Source organism: Agelaius phoeniceus, chromosome 7 (genome assembly GCF_051311805.1).
Source record: "Agelaius phoeniceus isolate bAgePho1 chromosome 7, bAgePho1.hap1, whole genome shotgun sequence".
Lineage (NCBI taxonomy): Eukaryota > Metazoa > Chordata > Aves > Passeriformes > Icteridae > Agelaius > Agelaius phoeniceus.
Window position 1 is genome coordinate 41,593,393 of NC_135271.1, and position 25,801 is coordinate 41,619,193.

Genomic DNA, 25,801 nt, shown 5'->3' on the forward strand with positions numbered 1-25,801 from the left:
GAGCAAGTCAGAGCAGACCAAGCAACCCTCTGCAGAGGCATGTGTGTGTCACCATGGCACAGGAGACACACGTTATGTTTATCAGCTGTGCCTGAACCACAGCTAACATCTCCTCTTCTTCCTTTTCAAACCCAGAAGATGGGAAAAGAGACACCCTATTATTTAACACCCTAACAGAATCATTTAAATAAATAGTTTACGAAACAAGTGGGTGCAAATTATCAGCAAGATGGATACAAAGAAAGGGCCTTCAAGTCCAATGGAGGAAAATATTCACCATAATGAATACACACACAATAGGTACACCACATATGCACCTCAAACTGATTAATGAATCTAAAAACTAATTATAAAATGGATAAATAAAAAGCTGGAGATTCACTGAATTAGAATACAGTGTATGCATTAAAATTAGTCAATGTATTTTCAGTAACTATATTTTTTTTGGCTGCAAAGAGCCTTAATAACAGCATCTCTTTCTCTGCCACACTCAAACACATTGATCTGAGGGATTGGGGTAGATCACAGGGCAAGAGTTTGAGGATTTTACTCCTCCTTTTGCCGCTGATCGATTGTGTTAACAACTAAGGCAAGTCAGAATTCTGCTACATTTCACAGTTTCCCTTTTGTAAGTGGGATAATATTTCTTACTGGTTTTTGCAGAGCAGTTGGAGATCTTGGGGAGAAAGCAGATATTTAAATGCCCTATGTTATTATTTTAGGCCCTGATTCAGGAAAACATATACGTTTAAATCCTGCTGCTTTAATGGGTTGCAAGCACCTTTTTTAGGCTAAGCTCACATTGATGTGGTCTTTCTGAAAAAGCTGCCCTAAAACTTTTAATTATCCCTATTATAAATATAGCCCGTTGAAGCTTATTTAAAAGATAATTTCTAAAATACAGGGGGAAAGTAGTGAATTAATGGCAGCTCAGCATATTGAGGCATTACCTTTCGTGCTTTACTCAGATGAAAGACTCATGCAGGAGTACCCATGCCTTTTTGATTAGATGCATGCAGCAGGCTTTAGGTCCCCTTCAAAGATCCTTGGGCTGTATGGAGCCAGGAGCAGCTCTGCATTGACATCAGGGGGAAAAAAAAAAAAAAAACCAAACTCTTTTTCTCAGAGCCTGACTCCTTCCCCCCAGCCCCCCCTCTCGTATTTGTATATATTTCGAGAGGAGAGTCAGGCTCAGCTTGTTCATAAACTGCAGTTCCTGGGCGGACCCCACGCACAGCTGGGCTTTAGCGGCTGGATCCGCCTTCCCGGCAAGCCCGAGCCGGGAGCCTCGCAAAGAGGGGCTCCGGGCTTGACAGCACGACCGCAGGAGACTGGCTCCAGCGAGGGAGGATGAGCTGGTCACCGCCGTGAAGCTGGGCTTCTGCTTGCCAGTGGGATCCAGAGATGGGGCACTGGAGGAGACCGGGTCTGCTTTCCTTACTGCTGCTCTCCTTGTGTGAGTAGAAGAATGTTTCTGGTCAGGCAATGTTTTAAGCAACATACTCAGAGAGGTCGTTTATTTTTCCTTCCTCCAGCAAAACAGCTAATCTTTGATTTCTCCCCTGACAGCAATTAGCCAGAGGTTTGGAAATAGCAGAGAGTTTAGTTGAATACTCTGCTACGACTGTGTATTTCTCCTATGGCGAGGGGCAAGGCACTGCCTGGTGGAAAGTGCTGTGTGCTCGCTTGGAGCAGCTCGCAGATGTCAGTGTTTACAGTGCAAAAATATATATAGGTCAGCATTACTTGTTGGAAGTTTTTATTTTATTGAGGGAGATTAAAAGCAACTGAAGTGCACGATCGCTGAACGATCTGGCTTCAACAGTGTCCAGATGTGGTGAAGTTTGCAGCTTAGAACTTTTATCAGCCCTGGTTTATGTGCAGAATTAATCGAACTATTAAAGGAGGAAAGAAGTGGGGAGAGGGGGAGGAGAAGTGTCTTTGCAACAACATCTGGTTATTCGGCAAACCTTTCCAGCACTTACGTAAAGATCTCTTTGTAATAAGTGCCCTGTTTCAGTTTTGATAGCACTTCTTCAGTACTGTAGATAAAACTCTCCAGCAGCACTTGAAAATGTGCCCATCTGTGGTTTAACTTTTTCTTGTTTATATCTTGATGATTGTTTCATAACAGGGAATGGATTTGTATATAAGTGAGTGTTATATATACACATCTCCTAAGTATGTGTGTGTGTGTCTTTCTGTATATACAGAGTCTGTGTATGTGTATACAGGCATATATCCCTACAAAGCATATATTTATATATTTGCATGGACACTACTTTTAAAAGTGAACTCTTACAAACACAGACCTGTTGCCTTTGATATGGAAATTTCAATGCAACCAAAATCACTTTTTGGTCAAAGTGATGAAGGAGGAGGATTATAGTGCCAGTATTTTGCATCCAAATGAAATCACTAGGGGCAGGGATCTGTATCTGCATTCACTTTACATGGGTCCCTCTATCTACAAGACCAGGGAATAAAAGAATGACTGGTCAGTAATTTGTGTGTAGGCAAACAAAACCATGGGTGCAACTGTTGAAGCAGAGAGAACCAGATGGGGAGACTTAGGACATAGTATCTGATTGATTTTTCAAAGTTATGGAGATCTATAGTATTCATTTTTGTAGGTAATACTCTAAAGTGTGGTTTGAAATGTCGGATGCTATACTGATAACATCCTGCTAACTTAATCACATTTGGAGCAGGAGTTACTACAAGTTATTATTTAAAGCACAGTCTTAGGTTGTTTTTGGTAAGAAAGAAGACCACTAACTATCCTTCAGAAGTACCTAATTTTGGAGTCATTTAACTTATGGTTTCCTTTTTCTAAAAGGCAAGGTTTTCATCTGAAAGAAGCCAAACCAAAACATATCAACATTACTAAGTTCATCTGAAAGGTTATATGAGTGATATGATGACAAAATTTGCCTCTGCACAGGGTAAAAAAAATAAGCCAAGGCTTGTTATCTGTGATTCAGCTCACCAGTGATAGATGTTTTCTGGGACTACATCCACTTCCTTTGCATTTAGTGTTAAGATTGACCCTACAGTCATTCTGAAAAAGTAGAAGTACCCAAGGAGGCCACTTCACATTGACATTAAAAGAGAAGGGAAGAACTAGGTCCTCAAATTCCCCAAATTGACAGAATATGCACATTCAGCTGTTCTTCAAGCAACAAATCATACCACTCATCAAGCCTCTCTTTAAAGAGTGACAGCTCTGGCTTGGTGGCAGCAGCAAAGCTGCTCCTCTTAGCACAGAGATTTAAGACTTACCATAGAGAACATGGCCCAGAACACTGAAATTCAGCTACTGGATTTCCTTAATTCTCCATGGCCAGCCCTACCAAGGCTTCAAAATATCCACCTTAAACTTCCCCTCAATGGCAGTGCCTGCTGGAGGGCAGTAATTTTACATGGCTCTCTCAGCAGAAGGTGAGGACAGGAGCTGTAGTTTCACCACTGCTAGTACAAACCCTCACACAGGTGAGCAGAGAATCCTGCCAGGGCAGAGAGCTGGTGCAGTCCTGGACTTATCTGGACCAGGATAAAAAAACATGAGGATCATTCAGAATTGGAAAACTGTCATACAGGGGGTTGGAGCTGTAGCCTTTCAGTGTCTTTAGGCTGGTCAGGAGAGAGCTGGGAGGTGAGCTGGCCATGTACAGCCAGGTCCTGGGATAACCTTTTCTGGCAGAGGGCTTCCTCTTCTGCAGAACAGAGATAAAACAAGATGTGCACACTGGAAGCTAAAATGGGGCACAACACAGCAAAGCTGTTCCAGCAGGTAGTTCCTCAGGCTTGGGATGTGGTGGGTATTCGTTACTCAAAGCCTTCAAGATTGCAAGACTACCTGCTTGGAAGTGTATAACCTATACAGAAACTACAGATTTGATATCAGGATTACTGTATTGTGCACATGGAAACACTCCCTCCTTAAAGGTAGGAATTGGGAGTTTTCCAGCCCTGTTTTCTATGAATATTGGGAAGTTATCCCTTGTGCTCCATCTGTCAGGAACAGGGCTCCCATCCAAACAGGGAAGGGGCTGAGCTCAGTCTCATCTCACAGAGGGGACAGCAAAGCATCACAACCTCTAACCTGTGGAGACTGCACCAATAACTTGAGCTAAGTGTCACTGGTGTAACAACAGCTCTCAGGGCTGTGAAGAGCCCCAGGAGCCTGGCAGAGCCTTTGTGCATCCAACCTCCAAAAGAGGATATGAAACTCCAAATCTGCCAAGGCACATAGCACTTACCAAGGGAGAGCAAGCTGTACCCCTTGGGCTCTGGTGAGGTTCCAAAGAAAGAGAAAAAAGATTTTTTGAAATGAGGTGAGGTTGCAGGTCTGCTACCCCAAGTCCAGAGCTCCCAGTTCCTGGGGTTTGAGTTTGCTTCCCCATAACTAGGTCTCCTGTTAAAAATGCTGGTCCGCTGAAATATCCTGGCTTTTTTTGCCAAGTCTCCTGGGCTCCCTTTGCCATGATTGATGGCTCTACAAAGAGTGCATTTGAGGGTAATCTCCTGATAGATGGTGGCTTTCTGAAGCCACATTCTCTTTCCTGCTTGCAAAAACTGTTCCCCCAGTGAGCCTCTTCAGCTAAATATATAGAGCGTATAGAATTCATAAATCAGGACAGGGAGCTCCAGGGCTGTCAGAAAAGCATCTCTGGCTTTTGATCTGCCCAAGAAATCTCTGACCTATCCCAGGCTCCTCAGGCAGCTCATTCAAGAAGCTGGCCTCTTATTTCTGAGGTCACCAGAGCTAAAGCCAGGGGTTGTAGTGCCACCAAAATGCCAGCCCGCTCCTCAAGCAGGGGCTGTATTGGGATTGCAGCCCAACACCAATGCATGCAAAATTTAGGAACACTGGGTCAAACAATAGGAGGATGAAGGAAGGAAAAAGACAAAGGAAGAGTCACCCTCCATTTCACAGGCATTTACAGAAAGGAGCTTTGCAGATCCAAGGACAAGCCAGAGCAGCAGAGCAAACCTCTCCTCCCAGGCTAAGCAGCATGTGGAGCTGGGCACTGCCCACCCCAGGACACAGGGCTGCAGGGCTGGTTATGACAATCCATGTCATATTGATTTAATACAGCCAAAATAAAGGAAGAAATTAGAAATTACCATCCTCAGAAAGCTCTGAGGACTACCAGAGCCCCACACTGGCTCGATGTAGGTAGCTGGGTTGGGAGCAGGCACAGGATCTCACTGCCTGAAGGAGAAACTTGTGCATCCTACCATGAGGCTAAATAAGAACAAAGCTGCAGCAAATTCTCCAGTTAGGAAATAAAAATGGAAGACACAAGAAAAACCCTGACAATGCAGAACTGGAGTGCTCTGCAATGTTGCAAGTGCCATCAGACTCAGCAAAGTGATGGCTTATTTTCAATTCACCTTTACACACCTCCAAATCTGATGCTACGGTTTCAGTCCCTGGAGTGAATTAGATTAACTGAAGGTCAAGAAGAGTGGCAGTGTACAACTATGTGAGATGAATGAAAACTCTCCCCTTGCACCTCCAGCTTTGCTCAGACTTGAGAGAGGCTAGTCATTGGTATAGCTGACCATCAGTAAAGCTTCACTCTGCATTTTGATAGGGGGCTTTGAGGAAAGAAATACTTTCTGAAATATTCAGTACAACTTGAAATTAAAATACACTATTTTCTGACCAAAAAATCCCAACAACCAACACAAACCTGTTGTTTCCTGGTATTTTACTGGTGTTATCATTGTTTAATGATGGCCCCAAAGACATTTTTGTGTACTAGTAGTAAATAAGTTCAGCCAGCTGCAATCATGATACTTGTTACTCCCATTAGAGACAGATTTCTGCACAGATGTATCCCACGTATTCACTGAATATGCAGAAAGTAAACACTGGCATTAAAAACAGGTGACTGGGGCCTTTTATTCTGAGAAAGAATTCCGCTCTACTGCCTGTACTCCACAGCTTTATATTGCTCTGTGATTTGCTCTGTCGAGTTTATTTCCTCAGGACATTGTTTTCCTCTCCCCTTAGTGATAACTCTTTGCAATAACATTTGCTTTCAGCCAGGCTCCACAGTGCTGCAACTTGCCATAAACTAATGAACTCTCCCATAGACTGTCATGTTTTCAAGGAAGCGCAGCATCTGATACTTTTATTAAAAAAAACAGTCCCACCAAGGAGACAAAATCAGCAGCTCCCACACACTCTGCTCTTTTCACATCCCGAGTTCAGCGCTGTGTGCCAAGTGAAAGCCTTGCTCTGGAAGGGGCCTCCATGCAGAAGGGAGATAACACCACTGATGGCTGCCTGCCCTATCAAACCTACATTATGTCCGTGCTGGACCCCAACTGTGGGATAACATTTCCTTAGGGATCTTCAGGGGGAAGTGAAGGAGTGGCTGAAAGCTGTCTTGGCCCTGCTTGCATGCGTATCCCTGAACTGAGAGTCAGCTCTTGTGATCCTGCCTCTGGAAAGGATCTGTAGTGTCCATCAGAGTCATATTTCTTCTTCTTCAGTTGGTTCATCTTTTTGTTACATCCCATGTAGGGTTGAAACTCTGCTGCCAGCTTCTGGTAACTGTCAAAATTTTAGGAGAAGTGGGAGAGCCTGCTTACCGTGCAATCCCCTCTGCAGCCCATGCTCCTACCAATTATGAGGCTCCAAGACTTAAACTTTCATGGAGCTGTTGCACTGCAGTGTTTTCCTTCCCATTGATAAGCTAGGAACAAATGACAGCTGATTTATACTACAGCAAATTCATTGTGGCATGTGGGTCCTTAATGTGTCCAGCTGTGACCACAGCCTGCCAGGCTGTGCTGGACACAGGGCTATGGCCCATGTGGACTCCAGCAGCCCAAGCACATGCCTAAACCCAAGAGCTACCCTGGACTGCACAGGGCTATCTAGATTCAGGATTTTTTTTTTAAGGACCTTATCACTATTTGAGCTGAGTGATTTGAAGCAATCAGCCTGGGCATGCTGTAGCTGAGGGGCTGATGTGCAGTTCCAGCTGCAGTGGAGTGCTGAGGTGGGGTTCCAGCAGTGGCAGCTGCAGAGTGTCACTTTGCAGGGTCCTGTGCTCCAGTTCCACCTGTCCCTCTCTCAAAGTGGCCACAACTCTCGGAGTAGTTGAAGCAGCATCATATTGGACACGTTTTGGTGGCAGGAAGATCTCTCACCTTCCCACGCTATGGATGGAGCTGTTCCCTTTAGCTCCATGTCTGTTACTCTCCACTGGACCCAAAACTCCAGTCTTTCTGGATAAGTAGCTGTCCAAAGAAAGCTTCCCCAGCAGCTTCCACCTTGGCTCCAGACTCAGTGCAGGTGAGGTGTGAAGTTTCTGAAGGAAATTCCAGACTGCCTTCACTCAGCCTGCAAAGAGCTGTTGTCCTGCCCATGCAGCGCTTGATGGCAAGTGCTCTAGCCATGCCTTGCAGCACAGATGTGCTTGTGCCAGCCATGGGAACCAGCACAGCCATGGCAGCCAGCAAACAGGGATGGGTTATTGCCCTGCCTTGGGATCCAGGCAGGGCAGAGCCTTGAAGCAATCACCTGAGCTGACACCCACTAATGTCTGATATTGCCCCACTTCCAAATCTCTCCTAATCTCTTCAGTTCCTGCAACATCCCAGGAAGATGTGAAGATGTTCCCTCTGGGAACAACACAGATCTTTGCATCTGGAAAGTTCAGAGACATCTGCTGGAGTTCCTGGCCGCTAAGAGGGGCCTTTTCTTTAGATCAACAATGGGAAACCCTGGGATTTTGATCCATTCTCCCTTCAGCCATCCCAAACCAGAATGCTTAGCTGTATCCTGCATTGCCGTAGTTCACTATGCACCCCATCAAAAGATGATGTTGCCAATGTGGATTCATGCCGTGACCAGCAGGTGTGAAAATCCAGAGGAAAATTTCTTCACTTTTCCTGCAAAATCAGGAGGATAACTCAGGTCCCTTCCTGGAAACAGTTCTTGTGACTGCTGTGACTACAAGAGCTTCTGGTGCATTTACAGTGAACACTGGTGCAGATATTTATTTTAAAAGATCCTTTGCTTCTTCCAGGTGGATTGTTAAATAAACTGCTGTCCATGCAGAATGAACGCCTGTGTCCCCCTTGAGTGTTTGACTGAGCAGGTTGCCAGTCAATGCAGCTGGAACCCAATGAGGAACATCTGTTTGATGTTGCTTGATAAAACTTCCTGCCTTGGAGACTCTAAACACCAGCATCCAGCATGGAAGAAACTGAATCAGCTGCTGTCTTGCTGCATAAAGCATTTTTTTCATGCTAGATCTATCCCAAAATTAGCCCAACCAGTCCATGATAGCAAAGAAGACCCTTCTTCTTACAGTGGGAAGTGACACACAGACCCATAAGCTCAAGCAGTTGAATGAATCATCCTTCTTCAAATAGACCCAGGGTACAAGCATCCACAGAAATAAGACCAATGGATCCCCGGGGATCTCAGTTCCTGCCATGCCTTTAAAATGCCAAAAGGCACTCAGTGGGAGAAAATGCAGACATTCCCACCAGAGGCAGAAACTATTAGTTCGGGGGTGAGGTCTCAGCAAACATTTACTGTGGTTTTGTATATGTGCCCTGTGCTCACCTGTTTGTAGAACAGCATCATCACATCTGAGCCTTCCTTTCACCCTTGCCAGGGCTATCAGCTCTGCAACAGGCTGTGGTCTTGGGCAGAAGCACTGTTCAGCATATTCAGATTGTAGCATGTCTCAGGAGATGTCCAGAGGTAGACCACTGAGTTGAAAACACCAGGCACTACTGCAAAGTGATGAGATTGTGGAGCAGGAGATGGGGAACAGAGAACATTCCCTGCTTTGTCATTTCTTCCATGCTGGAAGAGCAGCTTTGCTCCCTGAACCTCATCTCCATCTCCCCCAGCTGCTGAGTCTCCTGGAGCTGTGCTGCAGCTCTGTCCAGGGGCTGGGACTTGTGGGACCCTTCTCCTTCTCCTGCAAGGGGGATCTCTTGAGAGGAATTGTGAGGACACACAAGCTCCTGTTGCTTCTATGTGTGAAGAAAAAGCACCTCAAGCTCTGTCAACAGGACTCTCAGTTCCATTCCTGGAAAAAAATTCCTTTCCAATCCCAGTCCCCTTGCCCTCCTGACATAGCTCTCTTCTGCTTTAAAAAGTGGAAAATATTCTGTTTGAATTCAACCCTACTGGGCAGTGCATTTTGGTAGGTTACAACACAAGCTCCTTATAAGATATTTTTAACAGGTGAAGAAGGGCATGAAAGAGAAGAAGACACCATCTACTCATGTGCTAAACATGGGGCACTTCAGGAGAAGGCAGAAAGTTTTTAGCATCTGTAACCCAAGCTAGCCTCAAGCTCCCTCTGACAGAACAAATTACTTAATTACTGTTAGAGCTGGCCTAAACGAGGGCAAAATTCTACTCTACATAATGATTTCAGCAGACATAAAGAGCTGGCAGTGTTGGAACAAGCTGATGACAGCACATGGATGGAGAGTTCACAGAACACCTCTGCCCCAGCAGCTTGTGACACAGTCCCTTGCAAGCCCTTTTTCTCCTTGGGAATCAAAGTCATACAGATGCAAAAAATGCAAACTGGTCAATCATAAGTCCAACCAGAGATGAAGAGCAGCAGCTCCAGTCCAATGTCTCTTTGTGGGCTCATCAAAGACCTTCTAGCAGATGGGACACCAAATGTGTGCCAGAAATGTAAAACACTCCTCAGGAAGTTCATCTAAATCACCAGAAACCCATTTGCACTTAAAACAGAGCAAACCCTGGTGCCCAAATGTGACCCAGATAATGTTTCTGACGTGTTTGCCTATTTGGATGCTATCCTTCCATTTCAATTCCATCTAGTCACGGAAATCCAGGATTCATGCAGAGCCTGAAAAACACACAGAAAATTGAATTCCAGAGTATAATATGATGATAATTGTAAAAAAACACTGACTGCTGCACAGTAGTTTTACTTGAATGGCATTAGTTTAGGCAGAGCAATGTCTGCTACTGACTGGCAGCTCACATGTTTTTGCTTCTTGGTTGATTGCTGCTGCTTTTTCTGTGTAAAAGGGGGAACTCATGACTGCTGCATCTGAGAATGAGCTGCAGAAGCTGCAGTTAATTGGGATATAGGATAGACTGTTGGTGCCTCTGCAGAAACTGGAGCAACAAAAATGATGGCAACAGCAGAGTGGGTTTGGTTGACTGTTGCATTCTGCCAGGCAGCTCTCGGTCCTAAAAGTGCTCTTAAATCCTCAGCAGTTTCTGCAGCAACTTGCAACAGGATGAGCTCAAACCACCCGAGCGTGGCCAGCAGTGACTCCTGCTCCCCAGCAGTGTGGGAGGTGGCAGAATGGACTTATTTTTAAGACAAGAATTTAGTCAGGACCGAATCACTGCAAAGGGCTCTTCAAAGGGCTGGAATCTTGTAGCCCTCTGAAAACATGGCAGGCAAATCCCCAATCATTAGAAGGCAACTTGCACTGGGGATGTGCCAGCTCAGCCCTCTGCAAAGCCCTGGCAGCTCACAAGCCCCAGGCTGTGATGTGCTGATAGTGCATTGCCTCACCCTGCAAGGCCCCAGATATGCAGAGGTGCTGGCAGAGCTGCTAAAATTACTTATGAACTGCTGAAACTCAGCATTTCCCCACCTCCTCAGACCCTGAATAAGTTGCTTTGCTTTCCATCTGACAAGGAGGAGTGGCACGTTCCCCTTGTGTGCTGTCAGGGCTGGTGGGAGTTGCTGTGGCAGTGGGGCCATGCTGTGATGCTGGTGAAGGTCCCACACTGTATCCATCATTTTCTCTAGGGCTAACCCCTGCCTGTGGGGTTTTTTTCCCTCCCAGGCACTTCAGGCTGTGCTGCTGGCTTGGGTTGTTCTCTCTAGGGTTTTCCAATACAACAGGGTGGAAAGGACAGCAGAATATAGGAACAAGAAAGAAATGGGGACATAGACGCAATGAAAGGGACTTGCTGTCAAACAAGGTTGCACCTTCAGACAAGGATGGCTGCAAAATTTCGTTTGTGTTATAGCTTCCCTCATCTGACAGTCATAGCCCAGTGGCTGACAAATGCCTAAAGGCATGAGGACAGGTATTACCAGGCAAATTCATACCTGCTTTTGTCTGCCAGGGAAGCTTTGGCCTCGCCTGGTCATGGCTCTGGAAGTACTGACCATAATTACTCAATGCCCCTCAATATCCAGCAGGTAGGGAGTAAAAAATCCCTGCTCTTAAGCTGCTATCCTGGGTAATGTGAGGGATTCCTGTGCTAACCCTCTGTTCTAATCCTCAACCCTCCTTCGAGCTGTCTTTTCAAGGAAGGATGCAGAGCATTCCTGCTCATCTCACAAAGGAGTAAACTAGCCTCCAGCAGGGGGGACGACCCCTAACTTTTGAGTTTTCTCCTTGTTTTAGGACAGCTTTCCTCATCCAGCAAGTCAGCACAAGGGTAGGTGCAGTGGTGACACCCACATGGAGCTGTGAGCTTGTCCACCAGCATTGCCCTCAGGGCTGTCCCATCCTGCCCCTTCAGCACCCTCATCTGTCCCTGGATCCCAGCTGGAGTCACCTTTGTGTTCAAATTCCAGCCCAGCAATTGGCAAATGGTGTCACATGGTCCATGAGCCCAGCCAGGCCTAATACAGCATTTCAGCCTAATTGGACTTTGCTTCTTGCCCAGGTGAAGCAGGTGCTTGGCTGCCTCAGGGACTGATTGAAAAATAATGCAAATAACATGCAACCAGGTAAGTCCCAACTTTACTGATATTTCAGTGAAGTGGATCCAGAAATACACAAAATTTTCAGGCATTGCTGAAAGTTTTAAAGACCCTGAGAAAAACAAATGAAATAGTGCAAAGCCACTACTGTTTTATCCAGTCCACATTCCCCCATCCTCAGCTCAACATCTCTGGATGTAAACTGGTGTTAATGGGAAAGATGTTGTCCATGACACCAGAAAGCAAGTGCTCCTGAAAGAGCTTGAGTTCAGAGTCTTAATGGGGGTATAGTTTTTGCCTCACCTGATATTTACAGTGCTTCCAAAGCTCAGCAAGGGCAGAACATCTTCCTTGTCATGTTGGGCTGGGTCCTGCTGGGCTTCAGGGCCTCAGGACTGCAGGGTTGGCTTGCCTGGTTTTTCAAACTTAAATCCCAAACTTTCTTTGGGGAATAACTTTCACATTTTGAGTTCCTCAGCTGAAAGACAAAAAAATAGGCAAGTGTCACACATTTCAAGGCACAGGAGAAATCAACAAACTTACTTAAAAATATTTAAGTAAAATAAACTTCATCTTAATAATTTTTCCTTGTAACACACTGTCATATTCTATGTGCAATTTTTCCATAACTCTTTTCTAATGGGTTGCATGAGAGCTTGGATGCAAATTAACCACGAGGAGATGGGAAAGATCCTCCAGGAATTGCTCTGCATGTGGAAATGAATTTCAGTTTAGCCACTTCAGAGCAATTTTTTTGTTTACTTTCCACTGACATGAAATCAGCCACGATTGCATCGCATGCGGGATTGGTTAGCCAGTTACATAATGCTTAATAAATCCAAGAGAAATAATATAAAACACATCACCCAGTCTGGGAAGAGGAACAGCAACTCAGTCAGCATCACCAACCCACCCAGGCCAGGCATCAGGGAAGCATCTGACCCAGTGCTGGGGGGATGCAGGGTTGTGCTGCTGCATGATAAATGTCCTTAGGAAAAATGCTTGTGGCACGTGTGGAGGCCTTGAGGACAGACAGATTGTGTGTGATGGTGAGGGCCCATCAGGAGAGATCACAGCCTCATGGGGAGGGCAGCTCAGCCTGTCCTGGGCTGCTGGCATACCCAGCTCCAGCTGGCTCTCTGCTGTGCAAGGTGTTACCTCACCCCAGGAACGCTCCCCCGAGTGCTCCCTAAAATCACAATGGTCCTGTAAACAAAAAGAGCAAGATTAGGTGATTAATTATTTACCACAGATTATTTCTGCAGTGGCGTGGGGAGGAGAGAGAGCGTTTCACTGGTGGTCCCTGGGGAGCAGGAAGGAAGGGAGGTGACCCAGGATGGGGCTGCCAGGCTGAACACAAAACGGTAGTGCTGATTTAAGCCCAAAAAAGTGGGGGGTGTGGGAAGACTGAAGGTACCTGTGGCCCTGCAGTGCCAGCACTCTGGCTGTCCCAGGAAAGCTGCCCAGCCCACGAGAGTATTGCTCCAGGCACACACCACTGCTCTGCCTGGAGCAGCTCTTGGCCTCTTTTCCCACATTTTCCTGCCTGCTCTGCTCCCCCGCTTTGCTTCTAGTCCCAGAGGAGACCTGCTGATGCCTTCACCCACGCTGTGGCTGACTTCCAACAGAGGAAAAGCCAGGAATGAAGGGGTTAATTACTACAGGCACAGCACAAGCCAAGTCTGTAAGTGACTCCCTATTGCTATTTCGAAAAGAGGCTGCCTGGAAAGGGAAAGGAAAAAAAAAAAGAGAGGTTTACTTTACAACCATCATTATTTCATCTGCAGAGTTTATACAATGGAAAATAAAAGCCAGGGTACGCGAAGTCAAATCATTTCTGTTTCATTAATGGTATGGAAATCGTTTTGTTTTTATAGGGGAAAAACAAATGTGATCTTGATGTGTGTGTGTGTGTGTGTGTATGTGTGAGCATGCAACTCCCTTCATTGCAAAGGGCAGAGCAGTGAAATCCAGAAATAAAAAATGACTCAGAGGCCGTAGGACCTATGAGTCAGTTGAGCTGTTGTTGTTTTTAAACACAAGTGAGAGCACAATATGGCAAATAATTGCCCCTGCAGCCCCCCTGCCACCAGCATCCCTGCTGGCCCAGCCGTCCCAGGCTGCAGCACAGGCTGCCCTGCCAGCCCCCAGGCTGGACACCGACCCCCAGGGACACAAAGGGCTGGAGCAGGGCTTGTCCCTGCAGGAGCAGCTTTGGGGGACAGAAAGTGAAATCTGTGAAAGGAACTCGAGACCCGGTCAGAGTGGATGGAGGAGACAAGTGGCTGCGAGGGCAGGTGGGGGAGTGCAGGGCCAGGTGCACTCCCCTGTCCTCACCCAGACATCAACTGACCAAAATCAAAGAGAAACTGCTCTGGCCAGATTCTCCCTGCCGAGTGCCAGGCGTGTCCTTGCTGGCCCCTGGCACTCCAGCCTGCCTGGATGGTGCTGGGTGCTGGGGTACCTCAGCACAAAACATCCCCACGCCCCAAAGGCAGAGTCATTGTGCTGATACACAGAAAACTTGTGAAAGGCACCCGAGAAACACCAGAGATTACCAAAGCAGAAGGACAGACAGCAATCTGCAGAGCTTGTCCCTCCCCTGGGTGAAGTTAGATCATGATGTAATTTAAGCATCTGAAAGAGACAGGAGGAGCCTGCTGTTATGATCCATACCCAATTTACTTCGTGATGGACTAAGCAGTATTTGCTAAACACTGAATTTAAAGGGATATTTTCACAAAGGAAAAATAAGTGGTAGAATAAGTCAGTTACCAGCCCATTTGAAGAAGGTCCAAGCGAGCCAGAAATGCATACTGCATGTCCTCCTGGCACTGGAAGGACTGGTGTCTAACACAATCAAAATCAGTCCTTTTTTATGCACTAGGAAACATTTCTGGCTCATTCCTTGCTCCATACTGTACTCTGCCAAATGCAGTATTTATTATGCAGGACCATGTGGGACCACATACCTGAGGATGGAGCCTGGTTTGGTCCCCTGATCCGAATGCAGCACTGATGGATTTCCTTGGAGAGCCAGTGGCTTGTGCCTTGCAGAGGCAAAAACTGGGATATTAAGATTTTCCAGCTCCATTTGGCCTGCTCTACCTCTCCTACAAAGATAAAGATACGGTGTCAAAACACACGGATGGAGAAGAGCAGCCTGACACTAAAAACGTCTTTGGTTCAGCACCAGACCCCACCACTGGAGAACAGGAGGAAACTGAGCTGCAACCAAAATAGACGTACAACACTTTGAGGTCTGGTTCTGGGGAGATCCTGCAGCATAGCAGGATGCTGCAACAAGATCAGGCAAGACTGCAAGAAATCTGCAAGAAATCTGGGATCACTGTTACATAGATCATGCTGAACAACTTCCATGGGAAATTCTGACCCTGTGCAGAATCTCCTGGAAATCAGGGCACAGGAATTACCCTGGTGCCCATCTGTGGCACTGGTTGCTGCACCAGGGAGGAGGCAGCTCAGGAGTAACCTGGTGATGGGGAACACCTGGTGCTCTCACATGGGTCAGCAAGAGAGCAGAGCCCATCAGCTCTGCTCTTGGATTAATCTTAAAAACAAAGTATTGCATATAAAAGGGAAGGAATTTGTTTGTTCTCATAATAATTTTATGAGGCTCTGTTATTGCATACTTGTGTCATTAACCATGGATAAAAGCCCAAAGCAAAACCTAATCCTAAGCTTGGCGGCAGACGCAGGGCTCACGGCGGAGTCCAGGCTCACCCAGGTGGGAAAGCAGGTCCCAGTGCAGGTTGTGTTTCCACCAGGGCACCTCTCTGGGGGCTTCCAGGAAGAACAGGGCTGCAGGGTTGGGTTAGAACTGCTCCCCAGGCCTGTGTTTGAGTGCACTGCTCATTACAGAAAGCAAAGTGCATCTCAGCTAATCTCCCTAGCCTTGGCCTCTCCCAGTGCAAAGCCTGGGGATTATTACAGGTTGACTGCCTTGCATGGAAAAGATCATGCAGGTGCCCCCAGAGCCACTAGAGCAACAGCAAGCTGGGCAGCTCTCTGTAACTGCTGAAACAGTGTCAGCCCCATCCCCATCTCCTGCTTGGAGATACGCAGAAAAGGGGGGATAGACCTCACTGTAGAACATTTACAACCTAAAAATTAACAAATTTTCTTTGTCCTTGAGAAATACAAGCAATGTAAGGACAGTTATCACTGAGCACGATCTGAAGGTCCTATAGTGGAGGCTCTGTGTAACAAAAGCCTTGGTCTCCTTTCACCTTGGGAAGGGAAGAGCTGGAAACAGGGATAAGTGCCCTAGCATCTCACTCCAAACACATTCCCTTACGCCCATCTTGGTGTTTAGCTGTCCCGAAGCACCACGTCAGGGACAATACTTGAGAACTGAAAGTGTTCATTCTGCCCCTCAGTGAAAATGCATTTCCTGCCCTTGCTGGGCTATGAGGAGCTTTCTCCTTGCCTGTAACAAATGTGCTGTGCCTGCACCCCCAGGCACCCCCAGCTTGCTCCTTAGTGGTTCCTCCTCCTTGGGGAGCACAGTGTGGGGAAAACTGGAGCCAGAGTGAGGTGCTGGGTGACCCATCTGCTCTCTGGGGCTGCAGAGGTGGACAGTGGCTCACAAAATGCCCCTCCATGTCCTTACAGGTGCAGTCCCTGCTGGCAGGAAGCTCATCTGCTGTGGGTGGCTGCTCAGTGGTGGGACTGGGCTGGAATTCTCTCGGAAAGCTGTTTTCAATGACTCCTGTGTGGGGAAGAGGGTGGGTTTGTGACTACAGCAGTGGTGTTTCCATGGGCTTTGCAGGTGGCCAAGCAGAGGTTGTGGATGCCCTGTGGGCAATGAGAGCCTGGAAGGCTGCCCTGACATGCAGGAAAAATATCCCGGTGTCCTTGGGTGGTGGTATCACCCCTGCTGCTATTGCAGGAGAGACACAGGCACTTCTGGCATCATTTTTCCATTATCCCCTGACTAGAAAATAATCTCATATTCTCTCAGTAACCTCTCTGGGGTCCCAGTTATAGATACCAGAAGATTTGATCCTGCTCTCATGCACAGGAGAACAAGCCTTCCTACTGATGGGAAGCCAAGCTTGCTGTGAGCCCACCTATTGGTGACTTCAAACCACCTCTCCAACTGTCCTTCCACAATAACTTTGACTAACTGTACTATTTATTGGCTCACATCACATCCTTATGGCTTCAATTTATTTTTGGAAAACTCAACCCACATTTAATTAGTTTATAGTTTGTTCCAAGTTTTGCTTATCCAGCTTTTTTTTCCCTAACTTTTTTTTTTTAAGTTTGTATTTTGATGTTTAGCATTTGCCTTGGCAACATCTGGAACCCGTTTATGGAAGTGTATTGTTACTTTTACTGCTTGTGCAGCTTTATTAAATCATCTGATTATTAATATTGAAAGTGTTCATCTGGGTCTAATCAGGGCCAAGATGAGTGATGTGGCAGTTAAATTGTACCTACGAGCTCATGGTTCAAGGACACACAGTCCTGAAGAGCCTTGCAGTGGGCTTTGGGCTCTTTTTAGCTTCCTAGGACAAGAGGGAGGGGGGGGAGAAAAAAGAGATATCCCTGCTCTTTCTTGCAGAGCAGATAACAGAATCACAGCCTGAGTTAGTTTAGAACAATTTGTCTCCAAGGGATTTTGTCCAGTTACTGCTGTATTTCTGGCTCTTGCTTCCATATTTAACTCTTTCATCTGCCCTGGCTTCCCCTCTGCACAGCACAGCCAAGCCAAGATCCCCAGCACACACACCAGTGCACTATGAGTCTGACGTTCTGCCCTGAGATCTCAAGCAAACCCTAGATATAAATAAGTAAATAACACACCTGCTGGGTATAAATATATAAATAACCAACCTCATCCTGCACCAGCAACATCCACGACCTGCATTTGTCCTGTTGTTAGTCCCCTGCAGAGCCTGCAGGTGTCCCTGGGTGATGGTGCTGAGCCAACCCCACAGCAGCTGCTGAGAGCACAGCATGAGCCATGCATGGGTTGAGCTGAAGGGTGGCAGAGGAACTGTGGCAGTGACACCACCAGGGCACAGGCCTGGGTGTGGTAGGACCTGGGTTTGGGGTGAGAAACCAGTTTGCCTTCAATTCTCCGTTCCCACGAAATTACCCAAACGGAGTCTGTAGGGTGCAGGGGCTGTTGCTGTAGGTTGAAGGCTGCAGACAAATGCTGGGCTTGATTTCTGTTCCCCATCCAAAACTCCCATCCTCCAATGGAGTTTTGCCTCAGATTCTACAAGCCCTGCTCTGGCAGAGCAAGGCAGGGAGGTGAGGGTCGCTCATGCTGGCTGCAGGTGCTTCAAATCCCAGCTGAACCCATGGTTTTGGTAGCTCACCCTCGAATGGATGTGGGTAACTGGATCTCTTGAGGTCACCCACAAAATCCCAGGGTGCCCCAGCAGGGCCAGAGCAGCCTCATGCATGGGGGGATGCTGAGCAAGAGGCTGTGGGCAACATCTTCACCTACCCTGCTCCCTGCTCCCCCAAAACCTGGCACAACACAATCCCTGCTGAGCTGCTTTTTAAGCCTGGCATGGGCCACTTAAGCCAAAATTTCCTCCTTCCAACCTTCAGATCCAACAGTCTTTTCCTCTGCACCCAGATTTTCCCCTCACCATTAACCTTGGCCCTAAATACAAGGCCATGGGAGCTTGTAAATGGTTTATTTCTGTGTGGGAGCCTTCCAGCAGTTCTTTATGACTGTTGCAGGGAGGGGGGTCTGGGCTGGTGAGGGAAGCAGAGCAGGCACGTGGGATGCTGTCAGAGCAGGCTGCATGCCCTGGATTTGGGGAGCAGGGAAGTTAAAAACCCCTTTTTGCTGTTGGGACAGTACGTGCACTAAAAAGGGTCCATGGGCTCAGCTGTGACCACAGGCAGGTCACAGAGGTGACCACAAAGAAGGCAGGAGCTCCTGCATGTCACTGACAGACCTGGGGGCACACACAGCTGTGCTTGCAGAGGCTGAGGCTCCCAAGGCCATAGTCAGGAATTTTGCAATTTTTTTTTCTTCAGACGTACAGCTGGTGATGAAAAACCCTGTGAGGGCTGTGGCAGCACTGTGAGCTATGACTGCCCTTTCCATAGGGGCTGGGAGTACCCAGCACTGCTGGGTGGTTCAGGGACACGGCAGCCAGAGAATCATGGATGGCCCAAAGCTTCAAAAAATTAGCTGCTGTAGTTCAGGTTCATACCTGAACACTTTGGAGTGCATGTATTTAAGTTTAAAAAAAAGTATAAGTAAATATTTCTACATAAGCAACTCAGTGGCATTTTTAAAAAGACATTTAGCAGCCTGAAGACAGGAAGTTTAAATTTAGCTGGGATTTATCCCTTAACCAAGCATAGTTCATGCACCCTTTCTATAAAAATAGAGATAATGTTATGCCTGTGAGATAGAGGCAGAGCAGCTCCCCACAGGCTGCAGTTATTCATGCTGCTGGGGCAGATCTGAGGCTCAAGGGACAGGAGAACATCTCGTGCTGGGATGGGCACAGTGGGCAGTGGAGCCCTGGAGGGAGCAGCCCCTGCTGCCCCAGAGCTTGGGAAGTCTCAGCAGACACTTGGGGACTGGGTAGCAAACACATTTCCCAGCTTGGCCTCGTTGAATAGGAAGGGGGAGGACGAGGAGGCAGCAGGAGAAGCGGGAGCTGTCCCAGCCTGGCCGTACATCCCTCCCCAGCACCTCTCCTCCTGCTGAGAGGGAATAAATGAAGCCTTGAGGCATACAGCGACCCGAGATGTCCCTTTTGGAATGTACTCAGGATGAGGGGAAGTGCCAGTTTGAGCCTGGGTTGTAGAGGAAGAAGTACATTTCCCCTTGATGATAAATGGTACGGGGAAAGCAGAGGGAAAACGTGATTCCCTGTGGTTTCCCAGGCTTCTGGGAAAGCATTCTCCCACCTGCTCGAGGCTTTGGGATAACACAGAGCACAATTGACCGGGCAACGGAGAGCCAGACGAAGGTTTTTTAAAAAATGCACGGAGAGACGGGGTCAGGGGAGGCTCCTTGTCCCCTGGCCGTGCGAATGCTGGGCACGGTGGTTGTTTTTCCCCGCTGGGGGCGAGCACGGCCGCGCTCACCGCAGCCCCTCTGCCCGCAGCCTGCGGTGCCGGCGCCCGCCGCAGCCTCAAGACCAACCTGTGCAAGTGGTGCGACTCCACGGCCCCAGCCTGCCAGGAGAAGGTGTGCTACAGCAACTGCAACCTCAACTCCTACTGCGAGGACCCCCACGAGATCTGCGTGGCGATATGGTAAGGGAAATCCCCTCTGCAAGGGCAGACAGGGGGAGGAAGGGTGTGTGTGCCCCCGTGCTTGTGTTATTGCCTGTTGCAGCAATTCAGGCTTTCCTTCCTCCTTGACTCCATTATAATTAAAATTACAATGCACAGTAAAAAAATCATTTGGTCTGCTCTGTAATTAGTACCAGTTTATTTTCTAAATAAATTCAGCTTTTGAGTGCCTGACACAAAGCATGGCAAGCTTGCTGCAGGACCTACAAACTCTCATAAACTTCTGAATTTAGCTTTACAAGCTGAACCCAAGGGCAAAGCAGCAACCCTGACCTCCAAACCTACAGTGTCCTCTTGCATCAGGGTGAAACCTCAGTTCACATGCAGGGGTGCAGCCAAGGTCAAGCCCCATCCAGCACATGGACAACTGAGCTGGCACCACACTGGAGTTAACCTACTGGGTTTGACCCACCTCCTTCCCATCCCCTGGGAAAAGTCCTTTTCTGCTCCTGTGAGAGGTGCCTGGACAGGAAGCACAATCTTGCATTTCAGGCCAAGCACACACTGCATGGTTTGGCCCGGAACAGTGCCTCCCCCAGCTTTTTGGTCCCCATGAGCAGAACTAAAAAAGCATCCATTTTAGGTCTGCCCAGAGTGATTTTCCTCCACTTTCCCTTTTAATTTGGCTGCCAAAGTGAAAGCCAGCCAAGCACTTATCGCTAGGCTTTATCTCAACCTGCTAATTAGTGTGAATGCTGCATGCCAGCTTTCAGTGGGAGTTTGCCTCAACCTAATTGTTGCATTATGGACTTTTAAAAAGCAAAACACAACAAGAAACCCAAACAAACAAATAACAAAATCCACCCCCTGCCCCAAATTCCCCTATGCACACACGGAGAAGCCACCTTAAATCCTGGCTAGGCAATCCAGTGTGTGGCTGGGTTTTTCCCATTTACAGCTTAGATGTACAGGAAAAAGCAAGGGCCCTGCAGCAGGAATCCCCATGCCAGGGGAAAAATCCCACTGCACAGGATGGAGGTGCATCCTGTAATATGTATTGGATGGGGTGAGGCAGCTACACAGTCAGAAATACCCTTCCACCCCCTCCCATCCCATTCTAGGATTCAGCCAGAGAATAAGATCCCTGCAGGCAGGGCTCACCTCCAGGCCAGCCTTGCTGCCCTTTGCAGAGGCATATGTGGATCATCCACACTTGTCCTGAGTGGGTATCTCAGTCACAGCAGCATCTTTGGCCTCATGCTCACCTCCTTCAGGGGCCCAGCCTTAGCAGAAGGGATCTCACCCTCCTAGGACTCTTCACGTGGGAGCTCCTCTGTCAAATTACCTGGTAGCCACAAAAAAATGCGGGGAGTGCTGAAACTGGGGGACTTCACCAGGGAGAGGGTGATGAATTTAGGTTCTTTCCTTGGTTATTATGTCTGACTTCCCATCTGACCCCAAAGACACTGTGAAATATCCCCATACCTTCATTCCCCCACTTTGCACCACCAGTCAGGAGGCAGAGGCTGTTCCTGGAAAAGTAATGAACTTTTGGTTGTTGTTTCTTTGGATGCACCCAGGAGTAGCTGCAATGCTGCAGCCTGTGCAGGGCCAGTCATGCCCGTCACTGGTCCTATAAGTGCATGTAAGTAGAATTAAACCACAGCCACTGCAAGCAGTCATTCCCTACACAGCTTGAAAGAAATGATCTTAGGACCGGGTTTAAGGTGATGCACAGCTGACACAAGGGCCAGGCTGATGCTGTGTTGGTTCATTTGTCACATGCAGGAGACAGGACAATGAGAGCATCAGGATCAGCACGCTGTGCCACAACCCCCAGCGCCCCATCGAGAACCTCATGGTGCCCAACTACAACACCTCGCGCTGCGTCATGAGCCACCAGCCCAGCGAGGACAGCATCATCTACATCTGTGGCTGTGTGGATGAGCAGGAGTGCAATGACAGACTCATCTTTGAAAACCACACCAATGGTGAGTGCTTTTGTTAATGTTGTTATGGGGCAGCAGCATCCAGCACCAATGACAAATCCCCTGTATTTCCTGTGGAGTAGGAGATGCAATGGCAGAAGAGGCTCCTTTGCCATCTTCTTTGACCTCCCTATGTAAAAGCCAGTTAAAATCTCTACTCCTTTACTGAGCCCAGCATTTTGTCTGTGGCCAAAGCATTCCTCACAGCAATACCTCCAGCCTTGGTCTGGAAACATCCAGGATGGAAAATCCACCATATATCTCAGTGGGCTGTGCCTTCAGCATAGGTTGAATCAACTGGGGAACCCGGGGGCTGGTGAAAAATAATGGGAGTCAAAAGCCCTGAAAGCTTTAAATAAATCACATTGGAGGAAATCCCACCCTAGAACACACCCACAGGAGCTGCTGGCATCCCCCGCAGCTGTAACCCAGAGAGGTGGAGATGCTGGGCTGCAGGGCTGGGCACACAGGAATGCCTGCCCTGCTGCTCTCCTGGGAATTCCTGCAGCAGTGTTTCTCCCAGGAAGGGACAGCTGGAGCCAGCCAGGTGCTGAGCACACACGTGAGCGTGGCTTGGCACGCTGCTGCACATGGCTGGAGATCCAACGGGAGCTGTAAATCCACAGGAGGGACAACTAAGAGGCAGCTCATTTCTGTACCTCAGGAGGGTCGTATACTTTGGAAATGTTTCCAACCAGAGCCTTTGGGGGCTTGTCTAAACCTTCCCAGTTCCAACTGGACCAGGTTTATCCAAGTGTCCATCAAGAATCTGACCTGTAACAAAAGCAAAATTAAATGCCTCCAATTTTCCATAATCACAGAACAAGGAGATGCTGAAAAAGAGCCTAAGCAGAACCTGCAAGCCAGTGGTATAGCTTCCCCTGCAACATAAGGAAAAAAGAAAAAACATCACATGAAATGCAAATTCTCTGAACAAACAGGCCACTTTAATGGAGGCAAATGATGCTAAATTTGGCGGCTCTTTGCTGCTTCCCCAGCCAAACATAACAGGTACACACACTTCTAGGGAGAGATAGTCAAATCCCAAAGCTGATGCTGGGATATGTAATTTCACACAAAAATGACAACTGGCTCATTGGAAATGCCGCCCCCAGCAAAGGCTCCATAACCAGCTCCTCCTGGCAGCCGGCATGGAAAGCGCTGGAAGCCGGAGCAAGACCAGTGCAGATCTTTAACAACTCTCTCCTCAAACCCCAGGCTCACAGACCCATTCTTTACATCCTTCTCTTCTGCTTTAAGGGATCGTTTGCATTCTAAATATTAAATTATTGTCACGTTCAATGGTCTAGACAGCTCCTGAGCAGAGACATGAGCACTTCTCTGGCAGCTGAAGCAGGCAGATACTTTTCCTGGTTCTTGATTCCTTAAGCTTTGCTTTCAGGTCTGGACTGCTGGGTGGCATTGCCCTCACACTAGAGGTGCAGGGGTCTCCATCAGAGCTCAGACACCACACTAATGAGCACACAGAGCCATCATTTCCTAAAGCTGTGCACCCAGAAGCCCAGGTGAGACCTCGGGAAGATGCTGGGTAGGGTGGAGCATGGCAAGTGCTTTCCACCTGTGCTCCAGCTGAGCCTGGCCCTGAGCCTGGCCCTAGAGGTCCATATCCCCTCAGCAAGGATGGACAGACCCATACAGCAATACTCGAAAAGGTGTGGGTTTACAGACCTGTGGTTATTGCCAGATCAACTACATTTGCTCTCCACAGAAGGGGTTTAAGACCTGCTGCAGCCCCTGTGTATCAAAAGACTTCCATCAGGAAGGGGCATCCTCACGTAGGAATTTCCTGAAGCTGTGTTAACTTCCCCTTTTCAGGACTTGTGCACGCAACTCCCTTAAAAATATCTTCTCTTTCTTCAGAGTTTCAAAGATGGGATCCAAAGCATCGGGTAAATCCATTAAAACAGTAGGTGATATCCAAGCCCAATACTTTCCAAAATAAACATATTCCTGAGTTAGTTATTGATTTATATCAGTTTGGGTTGATCTTGTGGTTTAAACCTGATGCCTATTTTAGAAACGCTTTCACAGCCTTGCAGAAATTAGCTGCAGCACATTTTTTTGAAATTTGCCAAGGAAAATAGCTAAATGCTCTGTTTTTCCAGAACCTGAATTATGATCTGCACACACTGAGGTCAAGCAGCAAGAGTTTTGCTTATGGAATGATTCTTATCCCTCTTCCCCTGGGTTATTATACTTGGCAGAAAAATCTCTGAGTAAGATTTTACTTGAATATCTCTACTGAAGTCAGCATGTTTATTCCAGGAATCACGGACATCAAAGGATCAGACAATTATATGTTGTGTGAGGGTTATGGCTTTGTGTGCGTGTCCTCCCCCCTCAATCTGAAGGCCAACAGGGGGTTTAAAAGAAACAAAACAAATGCAGCCATGCCCTGGTGATTGTTGGGGTTGCTGCTGTAACGGGCTGAGGAAGGAGATGCCAGCACTGGCAGACAAAAGTGCTGAAATGATGCTCCTGTGTGCTAATTGTCCTGCAAAGCATCCTGGCACTCCCCTGCGCTGGGTGCTCCTGCACGCTGCCCACCCTCAGCATCACTCCTGACTCCCTGTGTAACACAGGGGCCCAGCAAAGCTCCAGCCCCAAGCCCCCTCGGAAATTTGCTGTGTTTGAGCCTTACCTCGGATTTATCATTGTTATTTCCAGCCAAGCTCCCCTTACCACGAGCACAAGCAGCACTTGGGACTCCCAAAATGCCCTTTGCAGTCTCTTGTACCACACTGTCCCATCCAAGTGATGCTGGCCTGCGTATTCTGTTGATAAATGGAGCTAAATTTGAGACCAAAACCGATCATCCCCTTTGCTAAGTGCCTCCATCTGGGTTCTGTGTCGGGATGAGCCCTTGTGCGGCCTCGTAAGGGCTGCGCTCCATTAACAGCTTTGCATATTTCCCTCCTCCGCGTGATGAGAACGAGCTGTGGCAGACCCGCAGCAGCAGCACCTCCTCGCCTTTGCTTTCCTCCCCTCAGGCTACTCCATGCTGCAGAGCAAAGAGGTGATCCCAGTGGCTGCCATCAGCCTCCTGCCCCCGCTGCTGGTGGCGGTGATGATCACGGTGATATTTTACTTCTGCCGCACGCAGAAGCGCCGCAAGAGAGCCAAGGCGTGGGGTGGGAAACAGGGCCAGCCCCCGGTGCTGCCGGAGCAGGGGAAGGCAAGCGAGCGGGAGGAGAAGCTGTCAGTGCTGATGGACGAGAGCCCAGCCAGCACCAGCCCCGGCAGCCGCCCCGCGGAGCTGCTCCCCATCGAGCTGGACGAGATGGTGGGCAAAGGGCAGTTCGCAGAGGTGTGGAGGGCCAAGCTGAGCCACAGCCGCTCGGGGCACTACGAGACCGTGGCCGTGAAGATCTTCCCCTGCGAGGAGTATTCCTCCTGGAAGAACGAGAGCCAGATCTTCACCGACACCAGCCTCAGGCACGACAGCGTCCTGCAGTTCCTCACGGCCGAGGACCGGGGCACGGGGCCCCGCCGGGAGTACTGGCTCATCACCGCCTACCACAGCCGGGGCAACCTCAAGGACTACCTGTCGCACCACGTTCTGAGCTGGATGGACCTGCAGAAGATGGCCGGGTCCCTGGTGAGCGGGGTGGCCCACCTGCACAGCGACTACACCGCCTGCGGCCGCCCCAAAATCCCCATCGCGCACCGCGACATCAAGAGCACCAACGTGCTGGTGAAGAGCGAGCAGGAGTGCGTGCTCTGCGACTTCGGCATCGCCATCCGCCTCGACCCCTCCCTCACTGTGGATGACTTTGCCAACAGCGGGCAGGCGAGTATGACCCACCAGCCCTCTCTGGAGGAGCCTTTGCCAGCCAC

The 25,801-nt window shown here is 48.3% G+C and overlaps 1 protein-coding gene and 1 long non-coding RNA gene across 5 annotated transcripts in view; one reads left to right on the forward strand and one right to left on the reverse strand.

Annotated features, from left to right (window-relative positions):
• The first annotated feature begins 1,205 nt into the window (after positions 1–1,205).
• LOC129122589 (TGF-beta receptor type-2-like) overlaps positions 1,206–25,801 on the forward strand; it is a 32,298-nt gene continuing 7,702 nt past the window's right edge. The window contains exons 1-4 of the mRNA XM_054636516.2: positions 1,206–1,456; positions 19,826–19,976; positions 21,744–21,946; positions 24,955–25,754. Of these exons, the coding sequence (XP_054492491.2) occupies positions 1,405–1,456; positions 19,826–19,976; positions 21,744–21,946; positions 24,955–25,754 (1,206 nt within the window). The 5' untranslated portion in view covers positions 1,206–1,404. The remainder of the gene's footprint in view (positions 1,457–19,825; positions 19,977–21,743; positions 21,947–24,954; positions 25,755–25,801) is intronic.
• Positions 5,349–24,960, reverse strand: LOC143694535 (uncharacterized). Of its 4 annotated transcripts, none has more exons than XR_013183101.1 (5): positions 24,606–24,960; positions 22,337–22,717; positions 21,117–21,300; positions 12,012–14,821; positions 5,349–9,875 (listed from the first exon to the last, which is right to left on the reverse strand). It is a non-coding gene; the product is annotated as an uncharacterized LOC143694535 (long non-coding RNA). The 4 variants fall into 4 exon arrangements; XR_013183099.1 differs by lacking the exon at positions 24,606–24,960 and having other exon boundaries at positions 12,012–12,914; positions 14,681–14,821; positions 22,337–22,946; XR_013183100.1 differs by lacking the exon at positions 24,606–24,960 and having other exon boundaries at positions 12,012–12,186; positions 12,830–14,821; positions 22,337–22,946.